The sequence below is a fragment of the Leiobunum rupestre genome, chromosome 11 (genome assembly GCF_980474605.1).
Source record: "Leiobunum rupestre chromosome 11, qqLeiRupe1.1.hap1, whole genome shotgun sequence".
Lineage (NCBI taxonomy): Eukaryota > Metazoa > Arthropoda > Arachnida > Opiliones > Sclerosomatidae > Leiobunum > Leiobunum rupestre.
Window position 1 is genome coordinate 20133841 of NC_143394.1, and position 17537 is coordinate 20151377.

Below are 17537 nucleotides of genomic sequence, written 5' to 3' on the forward strand. Positions count from 1 at the left end.
GAAGGCGGAGGTACTTACTCGAAATACCCCAGCGGGAACCCGCCATAGTACGGAGCAGAATCAGCAAACGCAGACAGCGCGTGCGCAGCAAAACAATATGGGGCCGCCAAGTGAGACGGCTGTCAAACACTACCCCAAGGTAACGAGCCGTACGAGCGAGGGGCAAGTCATGGCCATCCACACTGAGGGTGAAGTACTCAGGCGGATTTCTTTTGCGAGTGAAACACATAGAGATACACTTGGCCGGAGACAGGGGGAAACCCCGACGTCGGAGATAGTTAGAGGTGGAATTAAGCGCGTCTTGCATATGGTCATTCAGGATCCCTAGCGACTGACCCGTGAGAAAGAGCACAATATCATCAGCGAACATAGCAACCTTGATGCCAGGAGGCAAGACCGAGGGCAAATCATCTAGGAGTAGGCTAAAGAGCAGAGGGCTAAGGACCGCGCCCTGCGGAACTCCACGGAGCAGCAGGAAAGAATCGGAGAGAGAAGTGCGAATACGCACTCGAGCAGTGCGCCCAGATAGGTAGGATCGAAAGAAGCTGATAACACCGGAATCAAGGCCCAAAGCCGTCAGCTTGCGGAGGATGAAGTCATGATTGGCGTTTCCAAAAGCATCCTTGATGTCTAAGAAAACGGCAACACAGGAATTCTTGGACAAGAGCGCATGGCGAGCAACACCACTCAACAGGACCGCATTATCAATACTTCGGCGGGCCCGCCGGAAACCACTCTGAAATGGCGAGCGCTTTCCAGCCGATTCCAACCACCAATCAAGGCGGCGCTGAATGAGGCGCTCGAAAATCTTCCCCAAGACCGACAGGAGAGTAATGGGTCGGTAGGATGAAGGGTCCTCGGGACTTTTCCCGGGCTTCAAGAAAGCAAGGATGATGCCGGACTTCCAGGAGGATGGCATGTAGCCATTCAGCCAACAGTCGTTATAAATACCAAGGAGAATTGTGAGGACATTAAGGGGGAGGTTTTTTACCAGCAGGACCGAGATCCTGTCAGCTCCCGGCGCCGTGTTTTTCGGTTTAGACACACCAATACGAAGCTCATCAACTGAGAAAGGGGTCGTGAGAGCCGACGCGGCAGTGACTGGGTCGGGTACACTAAAGTGATCCCCTGCCGTGGCGGCAGTTGAAAAATGAGACGCTAAAACATGAGCGGCATCCGCCGCTGTAGAGACTGGACCATCAGGGGTCTTCAGCGGAGGAATAGGAGTAAGAGAAGAGACGGCTTCGAACCATCGCACCTTTTTCCACAATGAATTAATTGGGACTGAACCTGACAAGGAGGAACTGAAACGACGCCAGGAAGCAGTACGGGCACACCGGACCAATAATTTCGCCCTGGCTGTCATTCGACGAGCAGAAAGAAGGTCATCAGACCGTTTTGATTGGATGGTTCTTTTGGGGTGGTGGAAACTAGGGGTGTTCAAACTGTGCATTTCAGATTAGCTGGAATCCATTGGGGGAGGTACGAAACGACTCGAATCCAAGACTTTCTGTTTATGTCTATTTACTTTTGACCAGTGGCGGCTTAAGACGGCTGGGTCCCCGGGGCGGCGGCAGTGTTTTGTGACACCCCCAGGACCATGCAGAAGTTTTCACGGGTCCGTCTTCTTCAAGTTTAATCGTTCTGATTTACACCCCTCTCGAGCTTCTCCGATGGCACCCCCTGCTGCCCTGGTACCCGGGGCGGACCGCCCCCCCCGCCCCCCCTTAGGCCACCACTGCTTTTGACTCTTGTCTATCGAAAAAATACAGCCTTAATATTACGGTAAAATCCGAGCGGTAAAATCCCGGACATGTTGGTAATATAAAAATGTTGAAGAAGTTGTACTACCCTTTAGTCATAATAAACCGAGTAATACCCACTTTTAGATTGATAAATTCAACAAAATTGGCCTCTTCACATTAAAACGCAATTATTAACACACCTTAAGAAATTCAAAAGCTTAGATATCCCTTAAAGAAATACTCTGGCTTCGTTGTTTTAAAATTATATAAATTTCAAATTTAAATATCTAACTGCAGTAAGTTTCCTAATTACAATCAAAATTTGCGTTTCTCATAAGCTTTGGTCACACGTTGGAATCGATTTCGAAACGGTTTGGACTACTTTGGAAGGACGGTGTTACGTCACGAAAACGATTTCGAAGTCCTTTGAAACGGTTTGAAGATAATTCACGCGGTTCACACTAGCCTTTGAGAACCGTTTTCGACCGTTATGGAATGGTCAATTTGATTTTTTTGAGCCACTTCGATAGAGTGATCGTTGAAGTCTCTAGTGTGAACACGACTTGAGTCGCGTTCACACTAGAGACTTTGACGAAAACGATTTGAAGCCCCTTGAATCGATATGAGATAATGAGCGAAATGTGAACCGAGCTCGAAAGAGCTTTAGATTTTCGAAAAACAGTCAAATTAATGAAATATTAAAATGACGATCCCTATCAAATCTCATGAAAATTTCCAAATCCTTATCAAATCTCGTTAAAATTTTCAAATTCCTATCAAATCTCATTGAAATTTGCAAATCACTACCAGCTGATGCAGGACGCGAAAAATATATCCGCCGACTCGCCGAGGCTTAAAAAACTATGTCATATTTTTCCGCTTTTTTACTTAGGAAATAAAGTTCCAGTGTATTTCAAAACGCTAATAGATTACGTTTCGATCCTTTCTGAAGCCGTTTCGCTAATATTTATTATTTATTAACTATATTTAATTAGGTTAAGAACCATTTTAAGACACCTCGAAAATCGCGTAACGCTATGGGAAAAGATTTTTTTTACCACGACTGTACCTCTCACTCGGTGATTCCAAATTCCGCCACTGGAGGTCTCTATCACATGCAATAGCATCAATTGGAGGCCTAATTTGAAGGATGTAGTTCCTGTAAATTAAGAAAATTAAACTCATGAGAAGTAAAAGTTTAATAAAGTTTTCTAAATTACGGTTCGCCCGGCCTACATCTATAGCCTGGCTATGGCCCTGTAAAAGATTTTATTTAATAAAAATGTACAATGAATATTTAATGTTATAAATATTAAAAATTGGCTGGCCGCATTTGGAGACAAGTTCGACGCGACGGCTTGTTGGTATGCTTTTTCTCTCGGCCGGTATGCGATTTGGATTTTTACTCTTCCCATGTGAAAACGATACGAATTAAAGCTAACATTTGCTGGAAACGAAATAAACCATAATACAAGTAAATTAAACTTAATTTTTAATCATTAAAATAATCAATAATGAGTAAGTATTGAGGAACAGCACGTGAAAAACAAATTGAAACGCATTTCGTTTCGAGACGACTTTCACGCGACGGCTTTTCTCTCGGCAGGTATGCGATTTGAATTTTATTAAACTTTTACTTCTCATGAGTTTAATTTTCCTAATTTACAGGAACTACATCCTTCAAATTAGGCTTCCAATTGATGCTATTGCCTGTGATAGAGACCTCCAGTGGCGGAATTTGGAATCACCGAGTGAGAGGTACAGTCGTGGTAAAAAAAATCTTTTCCCATAGCGTTACGCGATTTTCGAGGTGTCTTAAAAGGTAATGGGCCAATTGCGCAGTTCCCATTAGCGCAGTTCCCATTTCCGCAAATGCAATTTCGCGGTTTTCCATTTGCGCAGTATCCCATTTCCGCAGTTTTCCATTAGCGCGTTTTTCATTTGCGTGTTTTCCGTAAGCGCAGTTTTCCACTTGCGCAGATATTTTCCATTTGCGCGGTTTTTCATTTGCGCGGTTTTTCATTTGCGCAGGTTTGTCATTTGCGTGGTTTTCCACTAGGGGTCAGAAATAATATTGTTTAACGGTTAGGTTAGCCGGGCGCGCCGCAGGCGCGTAGGCACCGTTTTCATATAGGAGGTGTTCTACGACAGAAGCCATTCTAACGAAATATCTTGGTATTGGCCTCTCACATAGGACGTAACTGTCCTATGACAGAGGCCATTCCTACGAAATACAGGACGCTTACTGTCCTATATTGGAGGCCATTTCAACGAAATAGTTTTTATATAGAGGTAGTTATATCAAGGCTAGCGCGCGAAGCACGCAACGGTTAGGTTAGCCGGGCGGGCCGCAGGCGCGTAGGCACCGTTTTCATATAGGTGTTCTACTACAGAGGACGTATATTGTCCTACGACAGAAGCCATTTTAAAAGTGGTGCTAAGGTATTAGCAGCATTTTAACGGGGAAACCGCGCAAACGGGAAACTGCGCAAACGAGAAAACCGCGCAAGCGGGAAACTGCGCAAGCGGGAAACTGCGCAAGCGGGAAACTGCGCAATCGGGAAAAAGCGCGCAAATGACAACTGCGCAAATGGGGAGCTGCGCAAATAGCAATTCCGCAAATGGGAAACGGGCAATTGGGAACGTGCGCAAACGAAAACTACGGAAGTGGGAAGTGCGCAAATGAAAACTGTGCAAGTGGACCCAAACCGTCTTAAAACAGCACGTGAAAAACAAATTGAAACGCATTTCGTTTCGAGACGGCTTGTTGGTATGCATTTTCTCTCGGCAGGTTCTTTGATTTTATTAAACTTTTACTTCTCAATAAAAAAGCATGCTCCATTTTCTTTCTTTTTTTGCCACCGAACTTTGGAGCCCCTTTAAGGGGCTCCAAAGTTCGGTATTGAAAAAAAGAAAATTGAGCATGCTTTTCATTCCCCCCAGCCCGTCACTCGGCCTTGGCAGAGTCAACCGTAAATTTCGCACTCTACTGACTTTACGCACATTTTACCACCTAACTTTGGAGCCCCTTTAACCCAAGGTGAATACAGATACGCTATCATACTCTCATTACACATACTTATAATATTTTATTTACGTAATAATGCTAGTTCCTATATGTGCAATAAATGCACGAAGTATTATTTTTTATTTCATTAGTATAATTTGTTTATTTGTATCATCTTACATATGTAAGATTTTAAAAAAAAACCATTTAGGTATTGATATTGTTGTATTGAATTGTATTATAAAACGTAAGCCACTAAACATTTGTTAAATTTTTATAATAAATTTTCGTCTGTCAGTTTTATATCTCATAAATTAATTTTGATAGTAAACGTAACATAAACCTAATTACGTCTCATAGAAATCTCATAGGTAACTAGAATGCTGCCGTGTAACTGGCAAATGGCCCAAACGCCGTGGCAGACGAAGCCAGATCTCAGCCAATCAGAGCTCAAAGAGCGGTTCTGCCAAGAATTTAATGTCACCGGAAAGAATGACGTCACCTATCTCCCGCTATAGTAACGGAACCAAGGAGGATTATTATCCTCCTTGGCGGAACCACTCTACGGCCTCTCATTGGCTGAAGGTTCAAGGCGAACTGGCGTCAAGCTCGGCCGTAGGCGGTAGCATTCTAGTTACCTATGAGATTTCAATGTTACGTCTTTGCTAGCCGCCGCAGCCCGCAAGGTCCGACGCTGACGTCACGCGCGATGAGAGAGAGACGGAGAATAAAAATCGAAAATTCCGAATCGAGGGTCAGCACCCGTTGCGAGTTACGTCCTCCATTGGCAACGCCACTCGCTCGCAGATCGGAAAAAATCGCTCGGTCTTTCAAGACCGAGCGATTTTTTCCGATCTGCGAGCGAGTGGCGTTGCCAATGGAATACGAACTTCATACACTTAAGCTTGACTTTCGGAAAATAGCAGACGATCTTAAAAATCATATTTCATTGAGAGCTGCTCTGGCGAGGAGTTTTGTCACATCGGAGCTCGAGTAGTGACATCACCGTATAATCCAGATCACTCGAAAAGCGGTCCCAATGGAATACGCCATAAGTGTGAATAAACACAATGGAGGGATACTATCTGGCTCTTATGAGCTAACAGCATTTTGTAACTGATAACTTTGACTACGAGCAATCTCTCTACGTCTTTGCATGGGCTATATATTACACATAGTTGCCGAAATAATGTGTACATTAGAAGCAAAAAATAGTTGTTATAGGTGAGTGCGTCAGCCATGTATGTATTCTTATGACATTTGTTAATCAGGCTTCAACATTATTTGTTTTCGCTATTTCAAGTTTAATAGTGAGAATAATTTGATTTAAAAAGATACGTTTTACTGGCTATGTAAAACATATTTGTTTATTAGATATTCTATTGAATTCTCTTCTTCTCCATATTACTTCTTTGATGACATCAGGAGAAGAACGTAAGAATCGATTATTATTATTACGCCTTTGTCAGTTTCCAAATGCCTTTATGGGGAGGGGCTGAGCTTGTGAAAACATTCAACCATTTTTTATCACAATTTTAGCCTGCAAAGCAATTATCACAATGTCAGGCGACCACAAAACAGTTATAAAAGGAGCTCCAAGCCAGTACGTTAAGTTAAATGTCGGTGGTTCTCTACATTATACAACAATCGGTAGGATTTCTTATTAGATCAGTTCCTGTTATTTCGGTTGTAATAAATGTTAACTGTGTCTAGGAACCCTTACGAGGAAGCAAGATAGTATGCTACAAGCCATGTTTAGTGGTCGAATGGAAGTTCTAACTGACTCTGAAGGTTATATCAGTCAATGTGTTAATGTCATTGTTAAGTATCAATTCAGCATAATGAATTTGATATTTAGGTTGGATCCTCATTGATCGTTGTGGAAAACATTTTGGAACTATTCTAAATTTCTTACGTGATAATTCAGTACCATTACCGGAGTCTCCTCGTGAAATAGCTGAACTATTAGCTGAAGCTAAGTATTATTTAATACAAGAGCTGGTTGATAGTTGCGAATCAGCACTTAAAAGGCGAGAACCTGGTGTAGAAGCTATTTGTAGAGTTCCTCTTATCACATCCTCAACTGAGGAACAGTTACTGATTAATAGCTCATCAAGAGTAAATATTAATTTTTGTTTTTCTTTTTAAATTATCACCGTGTTCAATTTTCTGATGTTAAATAACATTTTAGCCAGTGGTGAAACTGTTAATTAATAGACACAATAATAAATATTCGTACACAAGGTAATATCAAAAATTAATTTAAATTTGATTTCAAATGAGATTTCTAAAGTGCATTTCATTTTCAGTGCTTCTGATGATCATTTACTTAAAAACTTAGAACTGTTTGATAAAGTTTCGTTGAGGTTCAGTGGCAGAGTTATGTTTGTCAAAGACGTAATTGGTAACAATGAAATTTGTTGTTGGTCATTCTATGGACATGGTCGGAAGGTAGCTTGTCAATTGAATAATTTTTAAATTTTAAATTTGGAGTCTTGATTTTTGGTTTTCAAGTTGAGTGGAGCACAAAGTTTCTTTATCAAGATTTAAATCTAGTTTTCAAGGAGTTAAGTTTCGCGTATAAAGTCTTTAGGGTTTGAGACAACTTGATAAGCGAAGCCCAGGTCTTGAGAGGAAACTTGCAAGTATTTCAAGTGAATGTTATTGAGTATTTGACTTCGAAACTCAACATTGATCAAACAAAATCTAGTTCTCGAAATACCGAAGAAAGTAATATCACTACCACCCTTAATATGTTTATAGGTAGCTGAAGTCTGTTGTACCAGCATTGTATATGCCACAGACAAGAAGCATACGAAGGTATAGTTTTTAGAATAAGGTAATTGAGACTTATCATAAGAATTTCATTTCTAGGTTGAGTTTCCCGAAGCGAGGATACTGGAAGAAACCTTGAGCATATTGCTCTATGAGAATCGAAACGGTCCTGATATGGATTTAATGCAAGCCACAAGTACTCGCGGAGCAGTAGCAATGGCTTACACTAGTGATGACGAGGATGACAGAAGGCCACCAAGCAGCGGTCCCAGTAACCGAGAAAGTCGAGAATCGAGTCATATTGGAAGAATTAGAAGCAATAAACAGTCGAGCTAAATGAAGAGTCGTGCGCAAAGGCCCCAAAATATATCTAATATATGGAGTAACATAGTCACGAGCAATTAGTCATAATAATTAATACCGTCTTGTTATTGTTTGTTCGGGTTACGTTATTTTTACACCGCAACTTTACGTTAAGTCAAATTTGGACAGTTTTATTAGCTAATATGTTACGGGAGTTGTATTTAGTTCTTGTTTTAAAAGATAGATTTTCTGAAAACAGTTTACTATTTTTTAAGTTCCTAAGGACTGAAATATTCATTCCTAAGTGTTTTCCAAGCATTTTTTTATTATTATTTTTTTTAAATTAAATCAGTCACATGTTATAGGGAGAATCAATGTGTCATTTTATAGTGTTTTAGCCACTCATTGTATGATTGTAATTGAATAATGGTATGTTAATGTAAAACAGTGCGAGAGATATAAAGAAAAGAATGTTTGTAAAGAAATGTGGGCTGCTTCAGATTAAAATGTTTTCATGATTATGAATTATTTATTTTCAACAAAATATAACACTTGACTTCCTGTACAAAATTGCCTGCACCCAGTCTCCATTTATAACTCTTGGGACGCAAAAACTTATTGGCTTACCGAGACTTGTAAAAATTGTTTAATTTACGAAAATAAAGTTAATTTTCGGTAAAATACAACGCGAAATAAAATATTTTACGTAAATTTAAACTTCGAACAACTGAAAATCATAAAAAGCCGGTCACCAAAGGAAAAAATACCATTTCACAAGTATTTCTTGTTTTTATCATAACAATTTCAGATCTTTGTTTAAAACCTTGTATTGTCCATTTTTCATAATAAAGATTACCTCAATCTAACTTAAACTTGTGCTCAAAATGGCTAAAGGCAATAAATCGATTGAACTTAATACCCGGAAAGTATCACTTTGTTTGTGGAAAACACTTTAAAGAATCGGATTATCGTGTTGGCAAAAACACGAAAGATCTCACGCCGAAAATTCTTAAGGAAGACTCAATTCCTTCGTCTATAGTGATTGGCGATGAATCTATCCAAGTTAAACGGCTCGAAAGTTCGGTGGCAAAAAAAAAGAAAATTGAGCATGCTTTTTTATTCCCCCCAACCCCTCACTCGGCCTTGGCAGAGGCGGGCAGAGTCAGCCGTAAATTTCGCACTTTACTGACTTTACACACATTTTGCCACCGAACTTTGAAGCCCCTTTAATGGAACTGAAGATGAATGTATTGGAAGGCATGATGTACAAGAAAATGTTTACTTTGAAAAATCACTGGAAAATGCAAAGAGCAATCACGATCATGTGGGTAGTTAGAAATTTTAAATACTTACCTAGTGAAGTTTATTTAGAATTGGTTTTGTAAATTTTGTAGGAATCCATCAATCCAGTAGTGTTAATCCTCAATTGCTAAAGAAAGAAATTAAAACTGTTGATTTAAGAAGAAAAAAGTATAGCACAATATTAAAATTAAAATAAAGTTTTATTATGTTATGTTCCAAAAGGCTTTAACCCGAAGGGTAAGACACTCAAGAACTCAGGTGTACATTTTGCTATTGTAACTCTTATGAACTCCCCTGAACTCTAGAGAACTCTCAAGAACTCCCACGAACTCTCGAAAACTCACCAATGAACTCTCTGAAACTCACCAATGAACTCTCTGGAACTCATTAATGAACTCTCTGGAACTCACCAATGAACTCTCTGTAACGGCGACCGGATCCGTTACATCCCCCCAACGAATAAATAATATATTATGGGTGAGGTGAACTGAGGTTACGGATGTACAAGAGACCCACGAAAAATAAAATACACACAGAATAGAGTAAAATATACATAATGCGAAAGTTTATTCAAGTCCGTAGATGACGGCTTTACACATTGACACATCCATAGCGGCGATATTGTCCCCATAATCAAACGTGGATACAGTTGTGTTAAACTCGTGGAAACATCCTAAAAAATCCTGTTGACTGTGTCACAGCAATAGGTAAGGTGTCAGAAGTGATCGTTTATAGTGTCTATAATGGTCTCTCTGTCCTTGCGTCACACTTATCGACTCTATTCCTTCCATTTTCAAAACATTACGCATGATAACGAGGGTGTCGTCCGCCTTCCGTCGTAGTCCACGCCGAAAAGTCGGCTCGGCGGCCGGCTGAACTTACGACGTTTCGTCGATGTTATCGACGGCGCCTTTTATGGCTTTCTTTATCGTTGTACATGTAAGAGGGGCGAGTTCCTTCTCAAGGGTGCCCTCTATAAACGGAATCGTTCGATTTCCAAGTCGACAAGCATTAGCCAGACAATCTAACACAGCCGGTGTCCGCCACAGAAACTCCCGTCTCAGGATGAAGTCGCATAACGGCGTGGGCACGATATGAATTTTTGTTCCAATTCCCTTCCGGAAATTAAAAATTTCAAAATCGAATACCGCCCATCGCCAAGCATTATGCAATCGAGTTCATCCTGAGTAGGACTGTAGCGATTCCCAAAATCGAGGCAAGCGAAAGTCCCGTGAACAAAACAAACTCCAGCGCGACCTGTGGTACCACCGTTTTCCGCCGTAACATCGCTCATTGCTCATTGCTTCGGGGAGAGTGGCCGTCAGCCATCGGGAGCGCCCCCCTCCCGTCAAGCGTCAAGGCGGCTTCAATTCTTCACTGACAGTCTGACATTATTAAACTCGTAATTTTCACAAAATAAAAAGTTATTTAAACGCTTAGCCCCAGTTCGGGTGCCAGTGTAACCGTTTCGCCTTCCCAAATCGTATCCCATTAAGGATGTAACACGATTAGGGTAAGCGGTTACAAGTTAGGGTTCGGGCTAAGCCAGTCTTATAAGTGAAAATCACCACACGAGTTGATTCAGTCAAAAACAGGTTTAATATTCAGAAAAATAATTACACTTACAATAACATCGTTCAGCCATAATATATCTCGGGGAAATCTTTATAATACAGAAGGGAATTCTTGGGGCAAAGATTAAAAACATACCAACGAGGGGATACAAAACGTTGACCCGGAATCCTGAGGGGCAACCATCTCCGGGCGCATGGAGGAATAGTAGAGGAGGGGAAAGGAAAGAAGGCGCTAGATCCGACAGCGTAGTGCCAGTTCGAGGCGGGGGAAAAAAGAGGGATAAAGTCGAGGTAGACTTTTTAAAGAATTCAAACCCTAACCTGGTGGGGTGCATATGGCCGACTCCGCATTTGGCCGACTCCTCATTTGACCGACTTTTCATTTGGCCGACTGCTCATATGTCCGAATGCCCATTTGGCCGACAGCTCATTTGGTCGACTTTTCGGTCGGCCAAATGAGTAGACCATATGGCCGACTACTCATTAGGCCGACTACTCATTTGGCCGACTACTCTTTTAGCTGAAATTCTGGTCGGCCAAATGAGCAGCCCGTTTGACCGACTGCTCATTTGTCCGACTACTCATTTGACCGACTGCTCGTTTGGCCAACTGCTCGTTTAACCGACTGCTCGTTTGGCCGACTGCTCGTTTGGCCGACTGCTCGTTTGGCCGACTGCTCGTTTGGCCGACTACTCATCTGACCGACTGCTCATTTTTACGTAAGTAACGTAACCAATTTTTATTCTTCTATTTTCCCTCCCAATTTTTTACCTTTCTCGCTATTCTCGAAGGGCCTCCGTTAAAAAATTACTATTTCCAAGTCTGGTGCAAAGAATTGTTTAACGGTCAAACCTCTTATATAAACACTGTGCATAGTTTAAATTTATGGTTACACTGTAATAAGAGGATTGGTTTCCGTTTGCTTCAGTGACGTATTCGAGGGGGGGGGGAGTGGGCACAAAGCTAGGTATCTGTCTGTCTGTAATTTTAATGAGTTACTTAAAAATATTAATTTATCAAATAAACTTAAAATTAACCCAATATAAGTACTAATTTCAATATAATTAAAATAACCATAATTATTTATTGTAGAGTTATGGACTTTCAACTTTTGCGTCGACTTTTGCTGACTCTGAGGATTCGAGTTTTTGGAAAGTGATAAAAGCCGATTTAGGAGTTACCGTTCCTTTGCATTTAAAAAACATTTTAAAGATGGTTTGTCTGGATAACCCATTATCACTTCGCTCATTAAATTCAGATGACATATTGGCACTTGAAAAATTCGTGAAAGAAGAAATGAAAGATGCTTTAGGACCAAATGCCAGAAAAGAAGAATTTTATGGAATATACTGTAACAACCCGGAAAAGTTTAAACTACAAATTGGCGAAAAAAAGCTTTTGGAAGGATTAAGAGACTACGTGAAGGATAAGTCGGTTGGTTATTTTGCTAAATTTGCTGAGCTCAAAAATTCTGCACATGGAAAAGGTACCAAGAAATCATCTATACATAGTTCCAAAAGCGTGACTACAGTTATTGAAGAAAGTAGTAACGTAAGTGAGTCAAAAGGTCAAGTTGATTTTGAAGAAAAAAAACTACGCACAGTTCTATTAAGCGCTATTAAGACCAGTTGTGGATCGGATCATGAAATATACGGGAAATTTTCCAATTTTACAATATCGCTAGCAAATTTCAACAACGGACGACCCATTGACTGTGCAAATGTCACTTGCTCTATTTGTGATAAAAGCATAAAACTAACTACAACGAATAACAAGAATGGTACTAGACGGTGGATCACCTCAAACTATACCAGGCACATAAAAGACTCGCACATAACAACAACTCACTCACTGAATGGAAACGATTAATCAGTTCACAAAAGGCGGATAAACACGCTTCTTTCCCATTTTCCAAAAAATGATGGCACACCAAGTAGTTTTTCTATTACAACCAAGGAGAAAACTTGTTTCGAAATTCAAGACGATGGTGACAGTGAAACACCTGAAGAGCCGAAAACTAAAGAATCAAGACTCGAAAATTCGGGGGAAGTACAGAATGGCATGTTGTAAGGACCCCACATGCCATTCACACGAAAAATTTACCATCAAACGTGGTCCTACCTAGTAAATGGAAAGAGAGTAAATACAGTAGACGTGAACGTAAGAAACGTGCATTTGAAAGAGACATTTCTAACCAAACTTTAATAACTCGGTTTTTTCCGGTTTTAAACAAAGTTCAACTACTGATAAAAAGTAATTAAGAACTTCACCAACGGATTTCGCTTTTCTTGAATAGAAATTCAAGAATTTACGAATCTTCTTTGGAAAAGGAGAAACATTTGGACTCGTTTCTATCAGGTCTAATGAAATCTGCGTTCTTTCAATTAGATATATTAAAAAATATTTCTTAATATTTTCACTCTAAAAGAGTTACTCTATTTCGAGTGCTCTGTTGAATGTGTTGATCATCATTTAAATCATTTATTTAGCGTCCACCTCAAGTTTAAAAATAACATTTCAAACGAAATCTAGCGAAGTCTATCTTTTAAACGAAGTCTCGCGAAGTCTTAAATTTTTTAAATGAAATCTCGCGACGTCTTACATTTTTGAAATTAAATCTCACGAAGTCTTCAACTTAGCTCTCAGTAAAAGTTTTGCATGTAGAACATAGGAAGTGACAGACTTATGTAAAATATTATAAACTTATGTAAATATGTACTGGTGAAATAACATCACCCGAGTTCAACTGATAAATTACCTATACTTGAAAATTATCATTAATGATTATTTGTAATTTAAGATTAAATCTTGTCACATCAGGGCCGTGCCGAGCTTTCGTGGGGATTCGATTTGCACCCCCGCCCCCTTGAACTTTTCCCGTGGGCACCTTCAGCTTGCGGGCCCCCTAACAGTCCCTCATGGGCCCTTTTCAACGGGACAATGTGGATTTCCCCCCCCCTTCCACTTTCCCCCCGTCTGCACGGCCCTGTGTCCCATATCAACTCAATCTAATAATCACCCCGATTGTTGTTTTAGAAAAACACCGCAGCTTAACAAGCGTTGGTGGCTGAGTGGTTAGAGTACATCTCTTGCACGAGGTAGACCCGGGTTCGATTCCCGGCCGGCACCAATAAATCGCAAGTTGGTACTAAGACGAATACCGTGTACAATTGGTGGAAACCCTACCATTGGACGTTGAGAGGTTGCATAACACTCAGCACTCGGTCCGTCCCAAAGTCATTAAGAAGAAGTTGGAGAGTAAACGCCCGTACAAACACAACAGACTCAACAAACACAACAGACTCAACAGACACAACAAACACAACAGACGCATCAAACTCAACACCCACAACCGTCATTACCAGTGGTGTAGGCGGGCCAGGGCGTCGCCCCGGTGCTTTTTTCAAAGGCAGGGCGCCGCCCCGCCTTGGTTTTTCCATTTTGCCAGGGCGCGCCCTGCCTCTTTTTTTCAACTTGCCAGGGCGCCTTGCTTCTATTTCATTAAATGAAAAGAGACTTAAAACGGTTTAAAAATTCACAATTTATTTATTTAAAAAATCCAACGTTTCGGAGGAACTGTTCCTCCTTCTTCAGGGATTTTTACAAGTCTGACAGTATAATGGTAAAACTTTGGGACGAAAAACTATTTAGGCGCTTTATACATATAGTGGCTACTGTTCTATAGCCGCGAGCGTTTTTTCTCGAAGGCGAGTCGACCGTCGAAGGGTTATAGGAGCAACGGGCTCGATATCCTCATTCGCGCGCGAGGCTACTATTGTCAATCTCTTCACCAAACCTCCACAAATGCTACCATAGATTGTCTTAAGTCCAAATTAATTACTTCCAAATTATATTCCGATTGTGAAATTTCGGACTATATTAGTTTAATACGTTTATGTGTAAATAACACTTGTTTCTCATTTCAAAATGAGTATTATAAACAAATCGATGGCATGGCCATGGGTTCACCTTTAAGTCCATTAGTATGTAATTCCTTTATGGAAAATTTTGAATTACTTGCCCTCAGTTCTGTCCCCAAAAAACCTAAATGTTTTTTCCGATTTTATGACGATACCTTTTTCGTTTGGCCCCATAGCTTAGCTTGTCTCTCTGAATTTCACAATCATTTAAACTTAATCAATCCAGAAATTCAATTTACCATAGAAACTGAACAAGACAGCGAACTGCCCTTCCTTGACATTCTTATACATAACAACCAGGCCACCCTCCAATTTGAAACATCAGTTTATCGTAAGCCTTGCAATGCCTTATCTTATTTACACGCGAAATCATGCCACCATCCTTCCCAAAAAATAAGTGCTCTATCAACATTAATTCACCGCGCTTTCACCATTTCCTCAAATTCTTCCTTCCTCTCCTCCGAATTAAAATTATTTAAATCCACAGCTTTAAATCATTCTTTTTCGGAATCCCAAATAGATCACATAATAATGAAAATATCAAAAAAGTTCTCTAATACCGTCTGTTTCCAAACAACTCTAGCTCCTGTAGTTTCAGAACGTAAAAAATCTTTCATCCCAGCATGTAACCCCTTTTATCCTGGCTTCTCACAAAAACTAGCCAAAAATCTTAAATCAGTAGGTCTCGATCGTATTTATCTCCCACCACCCAAATTGTCAGTTTTATTATGTAATAACAAAGAACCAACTGCCCCCTCGACAAGGCCATTATTTATAAAATCTCCTGTGAATGTGGTGATTATTACATTGGGCAATGCCGTCGCCCATTTCATCAAAGGCTTAAAGAACACAAAAATATAAACAACCCGAACAATAATTCTCCCCTTAGCGAACACCTTCGTGTTTTTGGCCATAATGCTAGGTGGGACTCAATAGACATACTAGCTCAACCAAAATTACATAAAACCCATTTTAATGTACGCGAATCCATCGAAATTTAAAAAAATAAATCTGCGCAATGTTTAAACCGTGACGATGGTCCCTTTAACTTATCCACGTTTTCTCAACTTTTTAAATGTTTTGATGGTCCTCACCCTCTCCCACACAACAAACCAATTCCTCCTCTCGCAGAATCCCCCATTCCGACAATCGTAGCCTCGCGCGCGAACGAAGATACCGAGCCCGTTGCTCCTCTAACCCTTCGACGGTCGACTCGCCTTCGATAAAAAACGTTCGCGGCTAAAGAACAGTAGCCACTGTATGTATAAAGCGCATTAATATTTTTTCGTCCCAAAGTTTTACCATTATACTGTCAGACTTGTAAAAATCCCTGAAGAAGGAGGAACAGTTCCTCCGAAACGTTGGATTTTTTAAATAAATAAATTGTGAATTTTAAAACCGTTTTAAGTCTCTTTTCATTTAGTTTTTCACAATGTGCTTCTCTTCACTTCTATCTATTTCATTAATCATTTTTCTCGAATAAAGGGTGTGTGGATTTATTATATATTTTGCCCGCAGGAAAATACCATAACAATTTCAAATAGTTACCTACGTACGCTCAGCTTCGATCACGCTAAAAATCGAAGTTGGACGTACATTTATAGCGGCCGGTACAGCCAACTTCGAATACGTGCGAAATCGAAATTGGCCGTACCCAGGTATCGCCCCGGTTCTTTTTGTTTTAGGACTACACCACTGGTCATTACATAAACTCAACATTCACACCCTACACATAAACATTACAATAACGAAATATCCAATCAAACTGAGTTAAAACCGTCGCGACGGTGAGGGTTAACGAAAAAATACCATCCAAACCAAACCCAATCGCAAATTAAACGCTCACCGTCACACGGTGGTTTTGCCAACCCTTCGAGAAACTGCGAACGCAGCAATTTCGAGAAACTGCGTACGCAATGATTAACCTTTGCACGGATAATTCGAACGCGTTCGCAGGACAGACAGACAGACAGACACGGTGATTGTATAACCCCTCCTAGGGGACTTTGTACCCTCGGAGAGGTATAAAGGGTACTTTAAATTTAGATAGAGGCTGTTCAGAAATAACTAACTGGGGTCTACTTAATGTTTAAAATTATATTTTTATTGTAGTATTTATTCCATTTGGTATCTGTTTTGTTTCACGTTCTTTCTTTTTTTTTGTCACACATGCGCCTCACGCTACATGCTTTAAAATCTCGTGTTATTTAAATTTATATTAATAGGCTTAAAAAAATGGATTGATAAAGGGCCACGGCTCGAAACGTCTCCGAATAATAAATTTATACCGTGTGATCTTCTCCAGTTTCATTGTTTTTTAATCACAGTAATCTCTTTTAATCAGTCATTTAAATTTCCATGAAAAAAGATTTGACCATTATTTCAAATAATAATTTAGAACATTGTTATTTTGTCATATATTTTTTATACTCACAATATGATTATAAAAATTTTACTTGCGTTACGTATTATTTTGTACCCTTTGACGTTTTCAGTATAGGGACGTCACCACTGCCTTAATTAGCGAAAACGCATCAAGGACCGAAAGTCCATTTCGAGAAAATCATTGAAATTCATTTGGAAAAACCATTTAATACGTTTTTGCTTAATTAATTAATAGACCTTCATTCAAAAAAATGCTATTTGCAAATTTGTTACTATCTAGTTTATACCAATTATTGTGTTATTGCACATTAATTTTAAAATATCATGACTGATGACGCGTCTATATCTAAAAAATATTCAAGCTAGAAAGGTTTGTTGATTTAATAATAATAATATTTTGCAAAATAAAACTCTGCAGGCAACCACGGAGGCCTATACGTGGTGGTTAGATTCCATTAAAAATTAGATTAAAGATTTGAAAGCTCTACAAAAAAGGTTTAAATAGATAAAACCAAATTTAAAAAAA

The 17537-nt window shown here is 39.8% G+C and overlaps 1 protein-coding gene across 1 annotated transcript; it reads left to right on the forward strand.

The window, feature by feature from the left end:
- Nucleotides 1-6043: 6043 nt before the first annotated feature.
- LOC149921960 (BTB/POZ domain-containing adapter for CUL3-mediated RhoA degradation protein 3) lies at nucleotides 6044-8343 on the forward strand. The gene is made up of 9 exons (XM_090163669.1): nucleotides 6044-6062; nucleotides 6127-6186; nucleotides 6292-6402; nucleotides 6466-6543; nucleotides 6611-6870; nucleotides 6944-6996; nucleotides 7062-7203; nucleotides 7516-7572; nucleotides 7627-8343. Exons 2-9 carry the CDS (start codon nucleotides 6168-6170, stop codon nucleotides 7861-7863), a joined length of 957 nt encoding a protein of 318 aa, XP_090019795.1. The 5' UTR covers nucleotides 6044-6062; nucleotides 6127-6167; the 3' UTR covers nucleotides 7864-8343.
- The last annotated feature ends 9194 nt before the right edge of the window (nucleotides 8344-17537 follow it).

Coding starts and splice junctions, on each gene's coding strand:
- LOC149921960 (XM_090163669.1), top strand. Junction 6,403..6,465: donor TCTACATTATACAACAATCG/GTAGGATTTCTT, acceptor AACTGTGTCTAG/GAACCCTTACGAGGAAGCAA. Junction 7,573..7,626: donor CAGACAAGAAGCATACGAAG/GTATAGTTTTTA, acceptor TTTCATTTCTAG/GTTGAGTTTCCCGAAGCGAG.